At 45.0% G+C, this 16,154-nt stretch overlaps 2 protein-coding genes across 3 annotated transcripts in view; both read left to right on the forward strand.

The window, feature by feature from the left end:
- The window catches only part of LOC143104982 (pleckstrin homology domain-containing family A member 5-like), a 124,401-nt gene extending 111,364 nt beyond the window's left edge, over positions 1-13,037 (forward strand). For both annotated transcript variants that reach the window (XM_076269356.1, XM_076269366.1), the window contains 10 exons: positions 186-297; positions 1,343-1,386; positions 3,549-3,666; positions 3,914-4,029; positions 6,261-6,485; positions 6,776-6,940; positions 7,262-7,395; positions 8,881-9,023; positions 10,654-10,761; positions 11,971-13,037. In XM_076269356.1, the coding sequence (XP_076125471.1) occupies positions 186-297; positions 1,343-1,386; positions 3,549-3,666; positions 3,914-4,029; positions 6,261-6,485; positions 6,776-6,940; positions 7,262-7,395; positions 8,881-9,023; positions 10,654-10,748 (1,152 nt within the window). In that variant the 3' untranslated portion in view covers positions 10,749-10,761; positions 11,971-13,037. The remainder of the gene's footprint in view (positions 1-185; positions 298-1,342; positions 1,387-3,548; positions 3,667-3,913; positions 4,030-6,260; positions 6,486-6,775; positions 6,941-7,261; positions 7,396-8,880; positions 9,024-10,653; positions 10,762-11,970) is intronic.
- Positions 13,038-15,584: 2,547 nt separating this feature from the next.
- The window catches only part of LOC143104995 (zinc finger protein aebp2-like), a 32,924-nt gene continuing 32,354 nt past the window's right edge, over positions 15,585-16,154 (forward strand). The window contains exon 1 of the mRNA XM_076269383.1: positions 15,585-16,154. This exon is cut by the window's right edge and continues 82 nt beyond it. Coding sequence (XP_076125498.1) covers positions 15,689-16,154 — 466 coding nt within the window. The 5' untranslated portion in view covers positions 15,585-15,688.

Below are 16,154 nucleotides of genomic sequence, written 5' to 3' on the forward strand. Positions count from 1 at the left end.
ATATAAACCATAAGACTGATTATATGTCTGAAATGTCACATTAGACTATCACAGCCATGAAGACTTATCGTAAGAAATACTGCTTGTACAATATCTCTGTCTTTGTGTGTGTGCGTGGTCTGCGTGTGTGTGTGTGTGTGTGTCTGTGTGTGTGTGTGTGCGTGTGTGTATATGTGTGGTTTCAGACTGAGCCCCCCAGCCAGCAGCATGTTCACATCCAGAAGGAGCTGTGGAGGATCCAGGACGTGATGGAGGCGCTGAACAAGAACAAGCCCCCGAGGAACGCCGACGGCTCAGGTGAGATGAGCAGCTCTGCAGGTCAGCACACCCTGTTAGAAACACACACACACACACACACACAATCACCGCACAGATACAGATATACACACACACACACTCACACTCACTCCCAGCACAGATGCACACACACACACTCACAGCACAGATACAGATATACACACTCACACTCACTCCCAGCACAGATACAGATATACACACACACACTCACACTCACTCCCAGCACAGATACAGATATACACACACACACTCACTCACACTCACTCCCAGCACAGATGCACACACATACACACACACACACACTCACAGCACAGATACAGATATACACACACACACTCACACTCACTCCCAGCACAGATACAGATATACACACACACACACACACACTCACTCCCAGCACAGATGCACACACACACACTCACAGCACAGATACACACACTAGATGTAGAACAAGCACGAGTGTGTGTCTTCCAATTACTGTAGTCACCATAACAAGAAAGTGATGTCATTAATATGCATGAAAGATTACAGTTTCTGTGCTCCATATGTATTCGTCAAAATGAAGTGCTCAGCTCTAATGTCTTCGCCTTGCCTGGTCCCTACACTCCTCAAGGGAGACTTTTCAAATCATACGATACAATACAATACTTCTTTATTGTCAGTTTACACTGAATTTGTTTGCCATTTGCTGCTGCAGACCACACACAAACAATTTGTTTTGTGAGACAGCTGTACTGCAGTTAGGAAGATATTCTCTGCAAAATAGTCTCCATATACTGAAATCACATTTCCCATTATACTCGCAAACACGCGCAGTTTGTTTGTGCTCGGCAAGCTAATGTAGTCCTGTGCAAGAGCACCCAGCTGGGTACGTCACGAAGCCGCGTTCACAACCACCAGATTGATGTTCACGTGGCGCGTCGCTATGGAGGTGCGGCCATTTATGTGCAGAAAGGCCCAGTGTGTGCCGGCACGAATGGCTGTTCCTAATTGGCCCTCTGTTCACAGTCAAATTACAATGCGACTGTTTGTTTTCCATCTGCAGGTTTCTTCACCTCCACGCCCATCTCCAGCCGTCAGAAGAGCGAGGTAGGTCCCATCAACCCTCTGATGCTGTGCCATGCTGAGGATGATTGCTTTCCGTGTTCGTTATTATAATGAAAGCCATTAGCTGATGTGGTAGGTAGGGACATGGGACATGAAAATGAATGTTGTCTCCAAATGACACATGCTTAGCTGTATGTTGTTACTAGTAACTAAAATGTACAACTAAAGATTGCAAATGATCACACGGATGATTTATGGACCCATTAATACCTGGCAGTGCTACACATGGTGGAAACCAAGCATCAAACTACTGGTGGTCAAGCTGACCATGTAGGGGGTAGTGCTTTGTGCAGCTTCCCAAAGTTCCCAAAGGGATTGAGTTTCAAAGAAGTTCGATGGGACTGATCAGTTCGCCTGATGTTCCTCAAGCCTAGTCCGAATTGTCGTTTGGGAAGTGGCTGTTTCTTTGAAGCCTTGTGATTGGATCACATTCTCATCTCTGGTCTCAAGGACTGCTCAAAATCAAAGTCTTTTCAAATCAAGTATTCATGAACCCATTGAAAGGGAACTGAATGCCCCTAGAGCAGAATGTTACTCCCTACAGCCTTTTTAGTTGTCAGCCTGCGTCTGATCTGTTATTTATCGTACCCCCAGACTCCTCTATCACGGTGGTGCATGGCAGAACATCAAACTCCTCAAACCAGACAACCCTTTTTCAGGCCTCAGGCAGCCCCGTCCTGATGTCTCTTAGCCTGCCACCTGTGGCACTTTATGATGGAGGGAGAACTTTAGTCTTGGCACCAAACACATCAGCTGGATCACAGCAAACTAGCAGCCCATTCTTGTAAGTGCAAAGGCACTGTGGAAGGCAAATTCCTTTAAAATGCACCTGGTCATGTAGTCACATACATTAACATTGCAAGGAAGTGCCCAAATTGCAGGCTTTGGGTCTATTCATTCTGATCAATGCATTTGTCGAAGCATAAAATGGTTGAAGGAGTGGAAAGAGATTGTGGAGGGGCTCTTTCAGTCCTCTTGCTTGTTCCTGCTGGCCCAGCCTGCGACGGGGTTGTGTGGTCAGACCAGTGCAGTATTTATAGGGCAGTGCTTCCCAACGCTGGTCTGCAGCAGCATCTGCAGGTGGAGTGAGTCACCACAGTCCCTCTCCCAGGCCACTTTGCCTGCATCACGTGTGTGTGTGTGTGTGTGTGTGTGTGTGTGTGTGTGGACCTCAGGAGGACTCGGTGCCCCCGCGCCCCCCCCTGCCCACGTCCTACAACCCCAGCGAGCGCCCCCCGGTCGTGCCCCCCCTGCCTTCGCCGGGCAGCGTCCGCACTACACCCCACCGGCCTGAGGACCGCAAGGCGGCCCAGAGAAACGGAGCGCACAGCGTAAGAGGCAGTTGCCACAGCAACCACCCCGTTCATCTCAAACGCCATCCCTCACCGTCCGCTCCTTAGTTCCGTTCCCCCCCCGCTGGATTTTTGTTTGTTTGTTGCTGTTTTGATTTTGGGGGGTCTTGGATGTTGATTTGAGTTATTGTTTGGTATTTTGCTCTTCACCTACCAAGGCCAGCTCTCCATTGACTTGCTTTTGTCATCATTTGCCATTGTGTTCAGCCGCTGCCTTGGATTTCAGTTGGTAGAGGTCATGGCATGATGGTTGTATTATTTTGATCTCCCCATTCAACATTATTCCATCTCGGTGTCTTGAACCTGGTTTTATTTTCTGTCAGTGTGGCTTCATTTGAGATGTATCACTGAGGATCAAAGCACCCTTGATTTTATGGATATGATGCATTACAAAGAATTAGACATTGGAATTGGACAAGGGAAGTTCATGTGAGCATTTGAGGTCATATGTTTGAAATGCATGGAAATGAAGGGTGTTTTGAAATTAAATGAAAATTCACAATTCGTCTGTCAAATAGAACAGCGATGTTTGTGTGTGTTTGTGCTTCTGCTCACCTCAGCTCTGTGAAGTTTACATTTATAATCTTGGTATAGACCCTTTCAACAATAAAAACAAAAACAATGCTTGAACGTTCTATATGGTTCACAATCTACTTCCATAACATATGGAATGTTAAAACGGAAGCCTTGTGGGGCCAACTATGATGCTGATAATGGAACTCTCTTGAAAGGGTCTATATGGATGTGTGATTCTAGCTGAATCTAATCGGGACCGTCTTGCATGTTCTGCAGGGCCCAGACTACCGACTGTATAAGAGTGAGCCAGAACTGACCACTGTGGCAGAAGTGGACGAGACTAACGGAGAGGATCGCTCTGAGCATGCCATGGAGAGAGACTCTAGTGCCAAAGGTATCATGCAATCCAAACGTACCCACTCACCCACCCAAAACAAAATCAAAGCATTTACTCTGCTTTGGTCAGTTGTATTCAATGTTTCAGTCAGTGACGGTTGTTTCTGTCAGAGTTAATTTGACTAGCGCTGTTGATACTGTTGGGCCTAAAGCCTAGCTTGTACGAGCAGTGTTTTTTTGGAGCTGTAGTTCTTGGGTAATAGCTGGATCACCATTTTGCTCATCTGGTTCACTGTGAATTGCAGGAATGTCCTACCCGGTTGGAATAGTGCCTCCCAGAACCAAATCACCCATGCCTGAGTCCTCCTCCATTGCCTCCTATGTCACCCTGAGGAAGAACAAGAAGCCCGACCCCAGAGCAGTAAGTCTCCCTGCAGTCAGCCCACGTTTCCTTAGACCCCAGAGCGGTAAGAGTCTCCCTGCAGTTAGCCCACGTTTCCTTAGACCCCAGAGCGGTTAGAGTCTCCCTGCAGTTAGCCCACGTTTCCTTAGACCAGTGGTTCTCAAAGTGGGGTCCTTGGAACCAAAAACTTTGAGAACCCCTGCCTTAGACGTCAGCCTCTTTGATAGTTTCATTCTGATGACTTTATCCAGATAGTCATCCTTACACGATGGAGTACATTTATTCCAAAATAACGTTTTATCTTCGGGAGGAGTGCACAGAAGATGCACGGTTGTCAGTAGCAGCAGCATAACAGTTGAGAGCTTAGCAACACAAACACACGGGGTTGGCCAGTTTGATTATGTTCTCGTGCGATACTGCCGTGTGTCAAAACATAGGCCTGCATTTGGGCTTGTTTAACAAGCCAAGCTAATTGTGGCGAGAGTGGTGGCACATTGAGAGAGCGTGCAAGTGGCTTACGTCACCCCCCCTCCGCTGCCAGAGTGGGTGTGGTGGCCGACAGCACACGCTCTTGCGGTGAAAACGTTTATTTCTGGAGTGGCGCTTGTGTGTTTTTAGTCTTGTTGACGTTGGGGGGGGAGGCAGAGAGAGCCGGCGCTCGGCGTGCGTCTTCTGGGTGACTCATCTTCTCCACGGCAACAAGAACAAGTAAGGGAAGTGGAGCCCTTCACTTAGAGACTCCGCAGTGTGTCATTAGGGTAGGTCTGAAGCACCATGCACCCCGGAATCAGCATGCACTCAGCCACGTCTCCCTCCCTGACGCGGTGTCAGGTGTGACGGGGAATTGGATGTACTGTATTCCCCAGCATGTCGAACTAGACCTGATGTAACTGCATGTATAGCCGAACTTATGGCAGATTGCGAAATGCCTCCAATGGAACTAAGGGGCTGCTGAAACGACCCAGAGGCATAGAAATACAGTGCCGCTGTAACTTTCACTGTTACTGGGAGGGCATAAGGACAGGGTGCATCAGTCCCCAGCTCATCTGCCAGGAGATGGCAGACATCTGTCACAGCCTGACGGGTCAGGCGTAGCTTACGCCTATTCCACCTCACTGAGGGAGAGATGGGTATGTCTAGGCCGGTAGATCCTCTCCCTCCCGCGTCTAATTCTTTGTCCTAAGACGTACTCAATCTCACTGTGTTATAGAAAAAAATATGAGCCAGCGCAACTTAACTGGTAAGTTGAAGAGTAAGGTTTTTAGTTAACTTACATGATAGTAAAGGTGATTTCGTAGTCAGAATTTTGTTTCCTGGTTCTTGACGGACAACCTACTTTGTCAGGTGTCCTTATATAGGCCTACTTATCTGTCTTGCCACTATTGGTCAAACAGGTTAGTTTGATCCGTCAATATTACAATTAGACTGAATAATTTGCGAAACTGTGTATGCCAGATTTGTCTATTTTTTTCACATTTTCATGGACACCACAATGATTTCCCTCGTGTGGTAGGCCTAATATTTCTCCTTATAATTATGTATGGTTTGCAAAAATGGGAACTGCTTCCCTGTAAATGAGAGAAGCAAAGTGTATGCATGTTGTGCACACGCTACATTATGGCGAAGCCTGCTCTCTTAAAATAGCATCTGAATTTGCCACTGACTTTAGACCACCTTTGTCCTGGTCTGTGGCGGAATTGCTTTCTGAAACTGCAAAATATCAACAGGGAAAGCTTGCGCTGGAACACGCCCCCTCTTTTCGCTGAACCGTCCCCGTGGGCGCTGTGGAGGGAAAATTCCAATATGCGAATAGGAAAGACAAAAGCGCGAGTATACAAAGTCAATTGCGCTGGAGTGCAAGATAGAGCCCATTATGTTACTATGTTATGTTTTAAAGATATTATGTTTTTAGAACTCTTAAAGGTGTGACGGGAATGTTGGAAAATTAATGTTCTAAAGAATATCTGGGTTCATTGAGTTTAACATAGAATTTTAGAACCTTCAATTGTTGTGGAACGGAATGTTCCTTATGTTGCAGTGTTCAAAAACCCACACACACGGTTAACTCTAGGAAGCTCAATTATTGCAGTCCACTCAAAGGCTAATACAATTAGCCTGTGGTACTCATTGCAGTTAGACACTAAGTTACTAATTTTCCCTTTTTGTGTGTATGCTTGTTCCCGCGTTCGTGTGTGTGCGTGCATTTGTGTGTGTGGGTGCTTGCGTGTGCGCGTGTGGTGTGTCCACAGGAGCGTCCACGTAGTGCGGTGGAGCAGCTAAGTGCGGCAGAGTCGAGCGCACGTCCGCGCATGAGCGTGGAGGAGCAGATGGAGCGCATCCGGCGGCACCAGCAGGGGGCGCTGCAGCAGAAGAAGAAGAGCCTGGCCGTGCTGGGGGGCAGCCCGGGCGCTCAGGAGAACTCGCCCTCACGCAGCCCCTCCTTCTCCAAAGAAAACCCCTTCAGGACCATGCAGGTACTCCGTCACACACCGCGTCCTGTGCTGAGGGGTTTGGCTCTGTGATCCTTGAAATGGACACACAAGATGTTGTTTCTGTTTGATCTTTGAGTTGAGTTGTGTGGTGTATGTTTTTGGTGTCTGTTGTGACCATGTCTAAACATTACTGAACTTTTTTGTTTGTTTTTTTCGTTAGCTCTACATCAAATTACTGGTTTTCTGTCGCCTACCCACTCATTGAGTCTCTCTCTCTCTCTCTCTCTCTCTCATTCTCTCTCTCTCTCTCCCTTCCTCTCACCCTTCCTCAGTCCACCCAGGGTCGGCGGAGGAACGAGGGTTTCTGCACTGACCTGCAGGAGCTGGAGGCCTCTCTGAGGGAGCAGGAGGTGGTGCAGGAGCACGAGAGTCCGGCCGAGGAGATTGCCCGTCTCAAAGAGGCCGTGGATCCCGAGCACTTCAACATGGACCGCGAGGTGGGAACCAGTGAACCGGCTGTCAGTCTCACTGCAAAGCTTTCACCGAATTTGTGTTAATGATCTTCCTCCCTTGCGCTTGTTCCTGTCTCTCTCTCTCTCTCCTCGCTCTCTCTCTCTCTCTCTCTCTCTCTCTCTCTCTCTCATTCTCTCTCTCTCTCTCCTCGCTGGATCTCTCTCTTTCTCTCTTTTTCTCTCATTTTTTTACTCATCTTCCTCGATCTCTTTCTGTCATGTTCTATTTATTTCTCTCTTTCTCTCTCTTTTCCATTCTTTCTCTCTCGCTACCTCTCTCTGCCCCCCCTCTCCTCCCCTCTCCAGCTGTCCAAGCCAGAGAAGGTGGTAATCCCCGAGCGCTACATGGAGCCAGAGCCGGAGGAGGCCCTGAGCCCGGAGGAGGAGGCCGACAAGAGGAAGAAGGTGGACCGCATCAAGGCCCTCATCGCCAAGAACAGGTGAGTCCATAGACACACACACACACACACACACACACACAGAGGAAGAAGGTGGACGGCATCGAGGCCCTCATTGCCAAAAACAGATGAGCCCATACTCGCGCACACACACACACACAGCCTAGGGGTCAGGATTTGGAGGGTTAGCTTCAGCCAGTTAGCATCCCATTTAGCCGCCACTATCTATACTATCTAAACACTCCTGTCTACACTATCTATACTATCTGTATGTAGACCCCTATCTACACCATCTACTGTATACACCCCTATTTACACTATAAATGGCGTCTGCCACTTTCTACTACTGTATCTATACACCCCTATCTACACTATATATGCCGATATCTATACACCCCTATCTACACTATAAATTGCGTCTGCCACTATCTATACTATCTTTACATCCCTATCTACACTATATATGCCACTATCTATACACCCCTATCTACGTTATAAATGGCGTCTGGCATGTGCTCGCTTCTGGCACCATTTTCACAAGCAAGCCAATTTGGTGCCACATTTGCGATGGCCACTAATGATGTCATCTGTGTGGATTGGCACAGCCCTCCGAGCCTTTCCCCTCTCCCACCCGCATAGGTCCATCAGAAAACCAACACATCGCCCTGAGCACACTTTTCCTGTCAAGCCGTTGAAATGTCAGTGTTTGTGTAGAGCTTACTTACATACTGACAAGAGCAGTTTGCCCTTGACAGTGTTGAATGAAAGGCCTATCCATTAAGCTCCCAGTTCTGTGGCCTTGACCACGTTCAAACAGGCCTAGGCAGATGGTCCAGGCAGCTCAGGCCCTGAAGAGAGGTCATTAACTTCGACTGGAGGAGATGACTCTGGGCCAGTAACAGCAGCAGCAGCCTCATACCGAGGAGCCCTGTAAAGCTGAGAGCAATGACAGTGCGAGTTAGAGGGAGTGAGAGGAGGTTGGGCGGTGGGGGGGGGGTTAATAGCAGAGGATGAAAAGACCGGGATGAAAGGAGTGAGAGGGGAGCTTTCCGCCTTTCCTCTCCTCTCCTCTCCTCTCCTCTCCTTCTCTCAGCGAGGCTTTGCGTGCCGATTAGATGGTGGACGTGACTCCTGAAGTGAGGCCCAGAGCAAGCGGGCGCCATTGGCCAACCATGTCACCATGACATTTCCATGGACAGTCTGAACTTTAGCGGAGGGATTTTTTAAAATGTATTTTTAAAGCCCACTTAAACCCTGGCCCATATAATTGCGAGCCCTGGATTTGCTTAATAGCTAAAATTCTAGATTTGACCGTCCTATGATGACACACACACACACACACACACACACACACACACACACACACAAAATGCAAAAGAGCAGATTTGTGTTTATGTAGGTATCTTTGTGCACACCTTCTCTGTGTGCAAGTCTAGTACCTTGTGTTGTGTTTATGCTCTGTGTGTGTTAATGAACTGTGTGTGTGTGTGTGTGTGTCTTAATGAACTGTGTGTGTGTGTGCATCAGCATGCAGAACATGCACCCTGGTGTGGCTCTGAGCCCAGAGGTGGAGTTGGAGGAGGAGGCCACTGCCCAGACGCAGGAGAAGATCATCAACATCTCCTACGAGCTGGCCGCAGAGGCCTCCAAGCGCTCCAAACTGGTGGCCGGTGAGACAAAACAGCACAATGCACTATAGCACAACACGATACAATACAATATAGCACAATACAATACAATATAGCACAACACAATACAATACAATATAGCACAACATGGTACAATACAATATAGCACAATACAATACAATATAGCACAGCACAATACAATACAATATAGCACAGCACAACACAATACAATATAGCACAGCACAATACAATACAATATAGCACAACACGATACAATACAATATAGCACAGCACAATACAATACAATATAGCACAACACGATACAATACAATATAGCACAACACAATACAATACAATATAGCACAATACAATATAGCACAACACGATACAATACAATATAGCACAGCACAATACAAGACAATCTAGTACAGCACAATACAAGACAATATAGCACAGCACAATACAAGACAATATAGCACAATACAATATAGTACAGCACAATACAAGACAATATAGTACAGCACAATAAGAGACAATATAGTACAGCACAATAAGAGACAATATAGCACAATACAATATAGTACAATATAGTACAGCACAATACAATATAGCACAATATAGCACAGTGCAGCACAGTACATATACAAACACAATATAGCACAGTGCAGATACACAGAGCAGAAGGGCTGTTCAGATGTCAGACAGAATGAGAGTGAATGGAGGAGTTGGAGTGTGTGCGCTTAGTAGCTGTTTGTTTTTGCTTGCTTATTTGTTTGTTTTTGCTTGTTTATTTATTAGATTGGCTGTGTATTGGCAGGTCTATGGGCAGTTCCACACAACTGGTTTTCAAAAAAAAAAAAAAAAGAATGATCCAAATTCTTGACATTCATGTAATTCAGAAGATAACATTTAAGAATCCAAACCTTTGTCGTAGCCATTTTTGTTCTCCCTCGCATCAAAGGTACCCTGAATGTCTGGGGAAGCATGGTTAACCAAGCTGCAAATTATTAGGCTTTACAGGTTTTAATTTCCGCTCCTTCATTCCTCCAAATCCTCTCTTCTTTTAGCGCCTGGTCAATCCTCATTAAAGTCCCGAAATAATCCCCAATGTACTCTCTCTCTTACTCTTTCTCTCCCCCCTCTCTATATCCCCGTCTCTCTCTCTCTCTCTCTCTCTCTCTCTCTCTCTCTCTCTCTCTCTCTCTCTCTCTCTCTCTCGGACACAATCCCAGTCTGAGTCATTTTATCTTTCTCTCATACTCTTAAGAAACAGCTGAACTCTGACGGCCCCTTATTGTACCCTGTACATTGCTGTAACTATCTGGATGTTAGTTTTGGTCAACTGCATATTTCATAGCTTTTTCGTAGGTGTGTCTAGAACTGCCAAGCCATTCTTTTCTGCCCATGCTCATTCAATCTTCTCAAATGAGTTGTGTGTTGCCCAGGGAGCGAGGATATGTTTATGTTAATATGTCATTGTGATTGTCATTGCTCTGTTGTTTTTGCTGATTGCACGGGCCTTGTTCCTGGCCTGGCTGTGCCTGCCAGTGTGTCAATGATCCACCCTTCACCCCATTTCAGCAGCAGTCGGAGAAAGGCATTGACATTACTGATTGCCTGTGTGTGTGTGTGTCTCTTGTTTTGTGTGTGTGTGTGTGTGTGTCGTTTGCAGCAAAAAGCCTCCCTTCCTCCCCACAGTCCCCTGTGCCCCCTGCAACACACACTCCCCTGCAGCTCACAGACGGGACACACTTCATGTGTGTGTAGTGCCCTGGCCACAGTAAGAGCTCTCCGCTCCTCTCCTCTCCTGTCTCCTCCCTCCTCTCCTCTCCTCTCTCCTCTCCTCTCCTCTCCTCTCCTCTCCTCTCTGGATTTCTCCATCTCAACACTACTTTCCGCTTTGCCATTTTGATACTCATGCTCATGCTGTCTAACTTTCCTGGGGTCTGTTCCAATACTGTGTGTGTGTGTGTGTGTGTGTGTGTGTGTGTGTGTGTGTGTCTTTCCTCAATGTTAACAAATGGGTCTGTTTTGTCTTCATGCGAGACTGCTCTGAAGTTCTTTTTGGGTCTCTTGTGCATGAAGTTAACAGTTCAGCACTGCTCTTCCCTGTCATCTACTTATCTTCATAATTGCTTGTATTTGAAAGTACCAACGTCTCTGTCAAGAAAAACATCTTCAGGGAAAACTAGTTTGTGTATACACATAAATACTTCAGTTCGTAAAAGAAAATGGCTTCAGGCTGAGAAAGCGAGTGAGCTTTGGAAGTTAATCGGTTTAGATTCGGAGTATGACACAAACATGACCGACTCTGCCGCCGCAGCAGGTTGCACGAGGACAGCTTCTCTACCTCAACTCTTCATAATGTGTCAGCACTTGTGTCCTCTAAAAGGTCCTAACACAGTTAGTGCTATGTTGGAGTGCATGCTTTGAAATGTGACCCGGTCGGAGGTGCTCCAGGAGGCATGCTGGCGTTTAAATACCGGTAGTTGGGGTCAGCACTCAGCAGGGGGTGTGCTGTGATGGAAGAAGCATTGGAATGCTCTGGTCCTACTCCCAGAGTGGGGCAGGCAAGCAGGCGCAGGCACATACTGTACGTGTCTCAAGGCACGCAGGCAGTTACTCTCAGTTGAAGCACAGTGGCATTTAAAAGCCCCACTTTAACAAAACAAAAAAAAACAGCATAGCAAAGCCCACGGCACAGAGTTACTCACTGGCCCTTGCAGTAGGTTAGTGTCAGTTTTACTAGCCCCCACCTGTTCATTTTATTTTTTTCTACTTGTTTTGTTTAGATGCTAAACTCTTAACACATCATGTTCACTGGATGTTAGAGTTTCCATTCACAGAGAGATCAGTAAAGCATTTAGCAACTTTAGATTGTCTAATAGTTTGCCTCAAAATGGGCGAAAGGTTTTGAGCTGTCCTTGGAGTGGAACGAAGCCTGCGGCCTCTGCCTAGAGTCCTCACCACTCTGTTTGTCTGTCCGCAGCACAAGCCCTAGCCTCAGTGAAGACCTACACATGAGGACGGGTGGCTTGGAGAGTGACCCCAACAGCACACGGTGTCCCGACTGGCTAACTCTCGAGGCTTTAAATACTCCCGGAAGGAACATTGCTGCACTGTGACATCACTTCCTCCCTCCACGGCCCTCTTTAGTAGTCGTGTAGATGTTCTTATTGTTTCACCTGTGCATTCACAGGCCTTCCACACACACACTGCAGTGGCCATGCAGGCAAGATGGGCTCCCATTCCCCCCGCTCTGCTGTGAGTGTGTGTTGGCTTCATATGCAGCTAACTCACACATGCCAAAATATACACAGTTCAATGCCAATGTTAGCTACAATAAGCTCAAAGATAGCTTGCAGAAGCAGGACTACTTTGTGACCGGTTTAAATAGTTTCATTGTGTTTAGTTAAGTTATTTTTGCGATTTTTAAACATTTTAACCTTTCTTGTTAATTTTAAATCTCATATCTTTTAGAATACAGAACACTTCATTCTACAGTATTTAAGTGCATAAAACCATATTGTTTTTATATGAAAATATATATATATATATATAAATATGATAGATATACATGATACATAAAATGATGACCACATGGTGCCACTTCATTGCTGCAGTTGAAGATTTTCTTTTTCCTTGGGTCGTAGTTATTTATGTCTGACCGCGTGCAGTTCATGTCACAGTTGCCGACACACACATGAATGTTTTGGCTTTAAATATGCTTCATGTCTTTTTTCTTTTTTTAAAAAATGATATTTAAATAGAAAAGAGTTTTCTGGGATTTCTTTTTATTTTCCTGGTTGGTTAGGAATCCTGGACATGATAGAGAAGGGACTAGCACATGTAAAAAAGCAATAAGTAAAAGTTTGTTATTCCAGGATTGCAGAGTATTTTTTGTACAAAATGTAATTAAAAGAGGATCCTTGTGTATATACTGTAGGCTGCACAGTGGGCAGAGCGGGTGTACAGGAGACCACTTACTGAAGTCAATATGCAAATCTTCATATCTCATCTGATTTCTATCATGTGAAATAAATGTTGATGTTCTTACCAACGTGTTGAGTGTGCTGAACTTGCTACTACCTAACCCAGCATCAGTCTGCACTCAGTTTGGCTCATTAGCTGAGCCCCAAATGACCTTGCCTTAGTAGACCTGTGGTACAGTAGATGAGGCAATATGACTGGAGTAATGGACTGTTCAATATCATTTATTTAGAATAGTTAGTTTTGTAGATAAAACAACACCTTGCATTTTATGTAGCGCTTTTTAAGGCAGGTTTAATATATACAGTTCTGGAAATAAATAGGAGACCACTGCACATTCATGTTCAAAATCCGTCGACTCATTTAAATGTCACTCAGCAACCGAAGGAGGACATCAGAAACGTGCAGTAGTCTCTTCATTTTTCTCCAGAGCTATATATATAGCAGAAATATATCAGTGCACAAGTCTACATAGAAATTAATTAGTACAGATCTCTAGCTCTCAGCCTGTACCTGCCCATAACCATCCACTGACTGGTCCTACAGTACAAACCATACACGCATGCATTGCAAACACAAGTTATCTTAAGCAAATATGAATAATAAAAAAAAGACACTTGGTGGAAAAAAGACATTCAACTAAAAGTGTAACAGTTGAATTAAGTAATAACATTTTATGGAGTCAGATTAGTAATAGGTTACAGTATATTCTTATGGAACTGATTTAAACATGGTTCAAACAAGGCTAAAACATCACGAGTCACTACTGACTTAGATCACTGCAACCAGGGCCACATGAACAAATATCTTTTTTTATCTACAATGCATTACTTAAAACTTAATACATTGACAAGTACGGGTTCATTTAAAATAAGTTAATTAGTTATTAACTAATTTTCTTACTGCATATACTTTGTAGACATTAGTTTAAAATTACATTCTAACCGGTTAGGATGTTTTCAACAAGAGCTGCTTTATTTTTTTTATTAATTGGCAGACAAACAATAGGTTATCATGAATGAGTAATTAACAGTTCAAAGTAGTCATATGGCCAACATAAAATACTAATAAAAGTAGGCTAATTAACTAAATAATTGTAACTGAATACTACAGTAGTAGCAAATGATAACGATATAACAACCATACACACATATAAACCGTGATTGCAAGGAGAATTTATTAGTTAGATAGGCCTATAACTGTTCTGAAAAGTCTGTTTAGCATTCTCTGAGAGAGGTAGCTGGAGGACTCCTGCGGAGACACTGGGTGGTGCTGGGGTGCACAGATAAGCCTATATCTAGCCTACTTCTCTGGAGAGATGCGCTGAGATGTAACGAGCCATGAAGAGGTTTTATTAGTGCTTAATGGTGGATAGGATAGCTTTAGTAGCGGATAGCTCTTGTTGATGAGCCCCAATCTCGCTTGTAGCCTATCAGAGAATGTTCAATAACCCGAATAGAGTAGGCAGTCTGCTTATTTCCAGTGATGGGTTCTGTGGAGCACTGATCTATTGCAGTGTTCTTTATAGATCAGTGCTGTGGAGAAGGGCTACAGCGCCCTCTTGTGACAAAATGAAGCTTCGTTCTAGACAAAATCGGAAGTCCAGTTTAAAGATTGCACTAAAGCTACCTTTAGTTGTGTTATAGCGTACTGTAACGTCTGGCTTTAAACAGCTGTAATGCAGTCGTTCTGACAAGCACACCAATTGCTTAGCCAACCTTGTTCTTGCCTATCTTGAATAGCTCCTCTAGCTTTGCTGCCTCCGTTCTTTCTGTTTTCATTGTTTAATCTTGTGATATGCATGATGAGTATTGAGTTAGTGAATTAGCTCAACATTGTGTGCTGATAACCATATAGAAAGCCGAGTAAAAGAAAACAAGTAGCCTATGCGTGCCTGCGTGCGTATTCTCTCCTGCTCAAACATATGTGCGCGTTAATTTTGATAACTGTTCACTAACTTTACTTAATAGAAATTTGTAAATAGCCTGATGGCATGCAACTAATGGGATACTGTGCATAGTTGGAAAAGTATGGTAGGCCAATATGGTGTGAATACACACACACACAAGGTAAATTTGTCTCGTTGAGTGATGGTACGCACAGTGCGTACGGACGTACACCTGCAGGCGCGCCTGAGTCCAACAATAGTGTCCATGTAGAATTTTACTTCATTTTTGAAGGCTGCAAAACAAGGTTTCCCTCCCCCCCCCCCCCCCCCCCCCCCCCCATTCACGTTTATGAATATGACATTTTCCCAATAACAAAAGCAAATTTATCGTAAAGACACCATTTCTATTAATGTCTGCATTTTCATAAAAATGCAGACATCTTTCCATTCTTTTTTTGAAAAGTAACATTGCACAACCACACAGCACTACACTCATTTTCTAATTCTATCCAAAAAAAACCTTGAGTAGATACATTCGTAAAATAAATGACAGTTTCAAGCGCACGTCTTTTCAGCTTCTGCTCATGTAGAAGTCAAGTTCGTGCCGCTCACATTTTGCGCTTGAACGTAGGCCTACCACTTGTGCGACATTACGTCAATGCGTCAGTCTCCGCCCCTAGCGTCAGTTTTGGTTCAACCCACCTAGTAGTTTAGCCTACCTGGTGGTGAGTCGGTATACTGTAGGCAGCAATGGCGATCATCAAGTGATTTTAATGTATAGGTGCTCGGGCTACTGAGTCGCTGCCAAATTAGAGTTTAAGCTGACATAATGCCTTCAACATCAGCCGACAGTAATGGTGAAGATGCCCCAGCGGTCGACGATCCAACTGGCGAGCTACATTCAGAGTTGGTAACGTTAGAGGGGTTTTCGGGCCTGAAATCAGACGAGAAGTCGTGCGTCACCGAGGACGGGGAAAGAGTTGAAGCTGATGGCGGGCAGAAAAAACATGAGGATGACAAGAAACCTTCACCTGAGCATGCCGTCGTTAATGACGAACAGACAACGGTGGACTGCAAAAGTGAAATGATAGCTGCTGTCAATGAAAACGAAAACAATGTTTCGACGACGCTCGAAAATGACAGTAGTGGTCCTGAACGCGAAGATGCGACACTGAAGGCAGTGAAACAGGAACAGGTATCAGATGAAAATGACTCTCCTGCAAATAAACAGTGCACTGGATTTAAACCAAACGATGAAAGTAATGTTACAGACAAAACTGTGAACGAGGGCAGCG

This window comes from Alosa pseudoharengus, unplaced genomic scaffold (genome assembly GCF_046254945.1).
Source record: "Alosa pseudoharengus isolate Yale_2024_CS ecotype anadromous, Long Island Sound unplaced genomic scaffold, YU_APseudo_1.1 YU_APseudo_1.1_scf_10, whole genome shotgun sequence".
NCBI lineage: Eukaryota > Metazoa > Chordata > Actinopteri > Clupeiformes > Clupeidae > Alosa > Alosa pseudoharengus.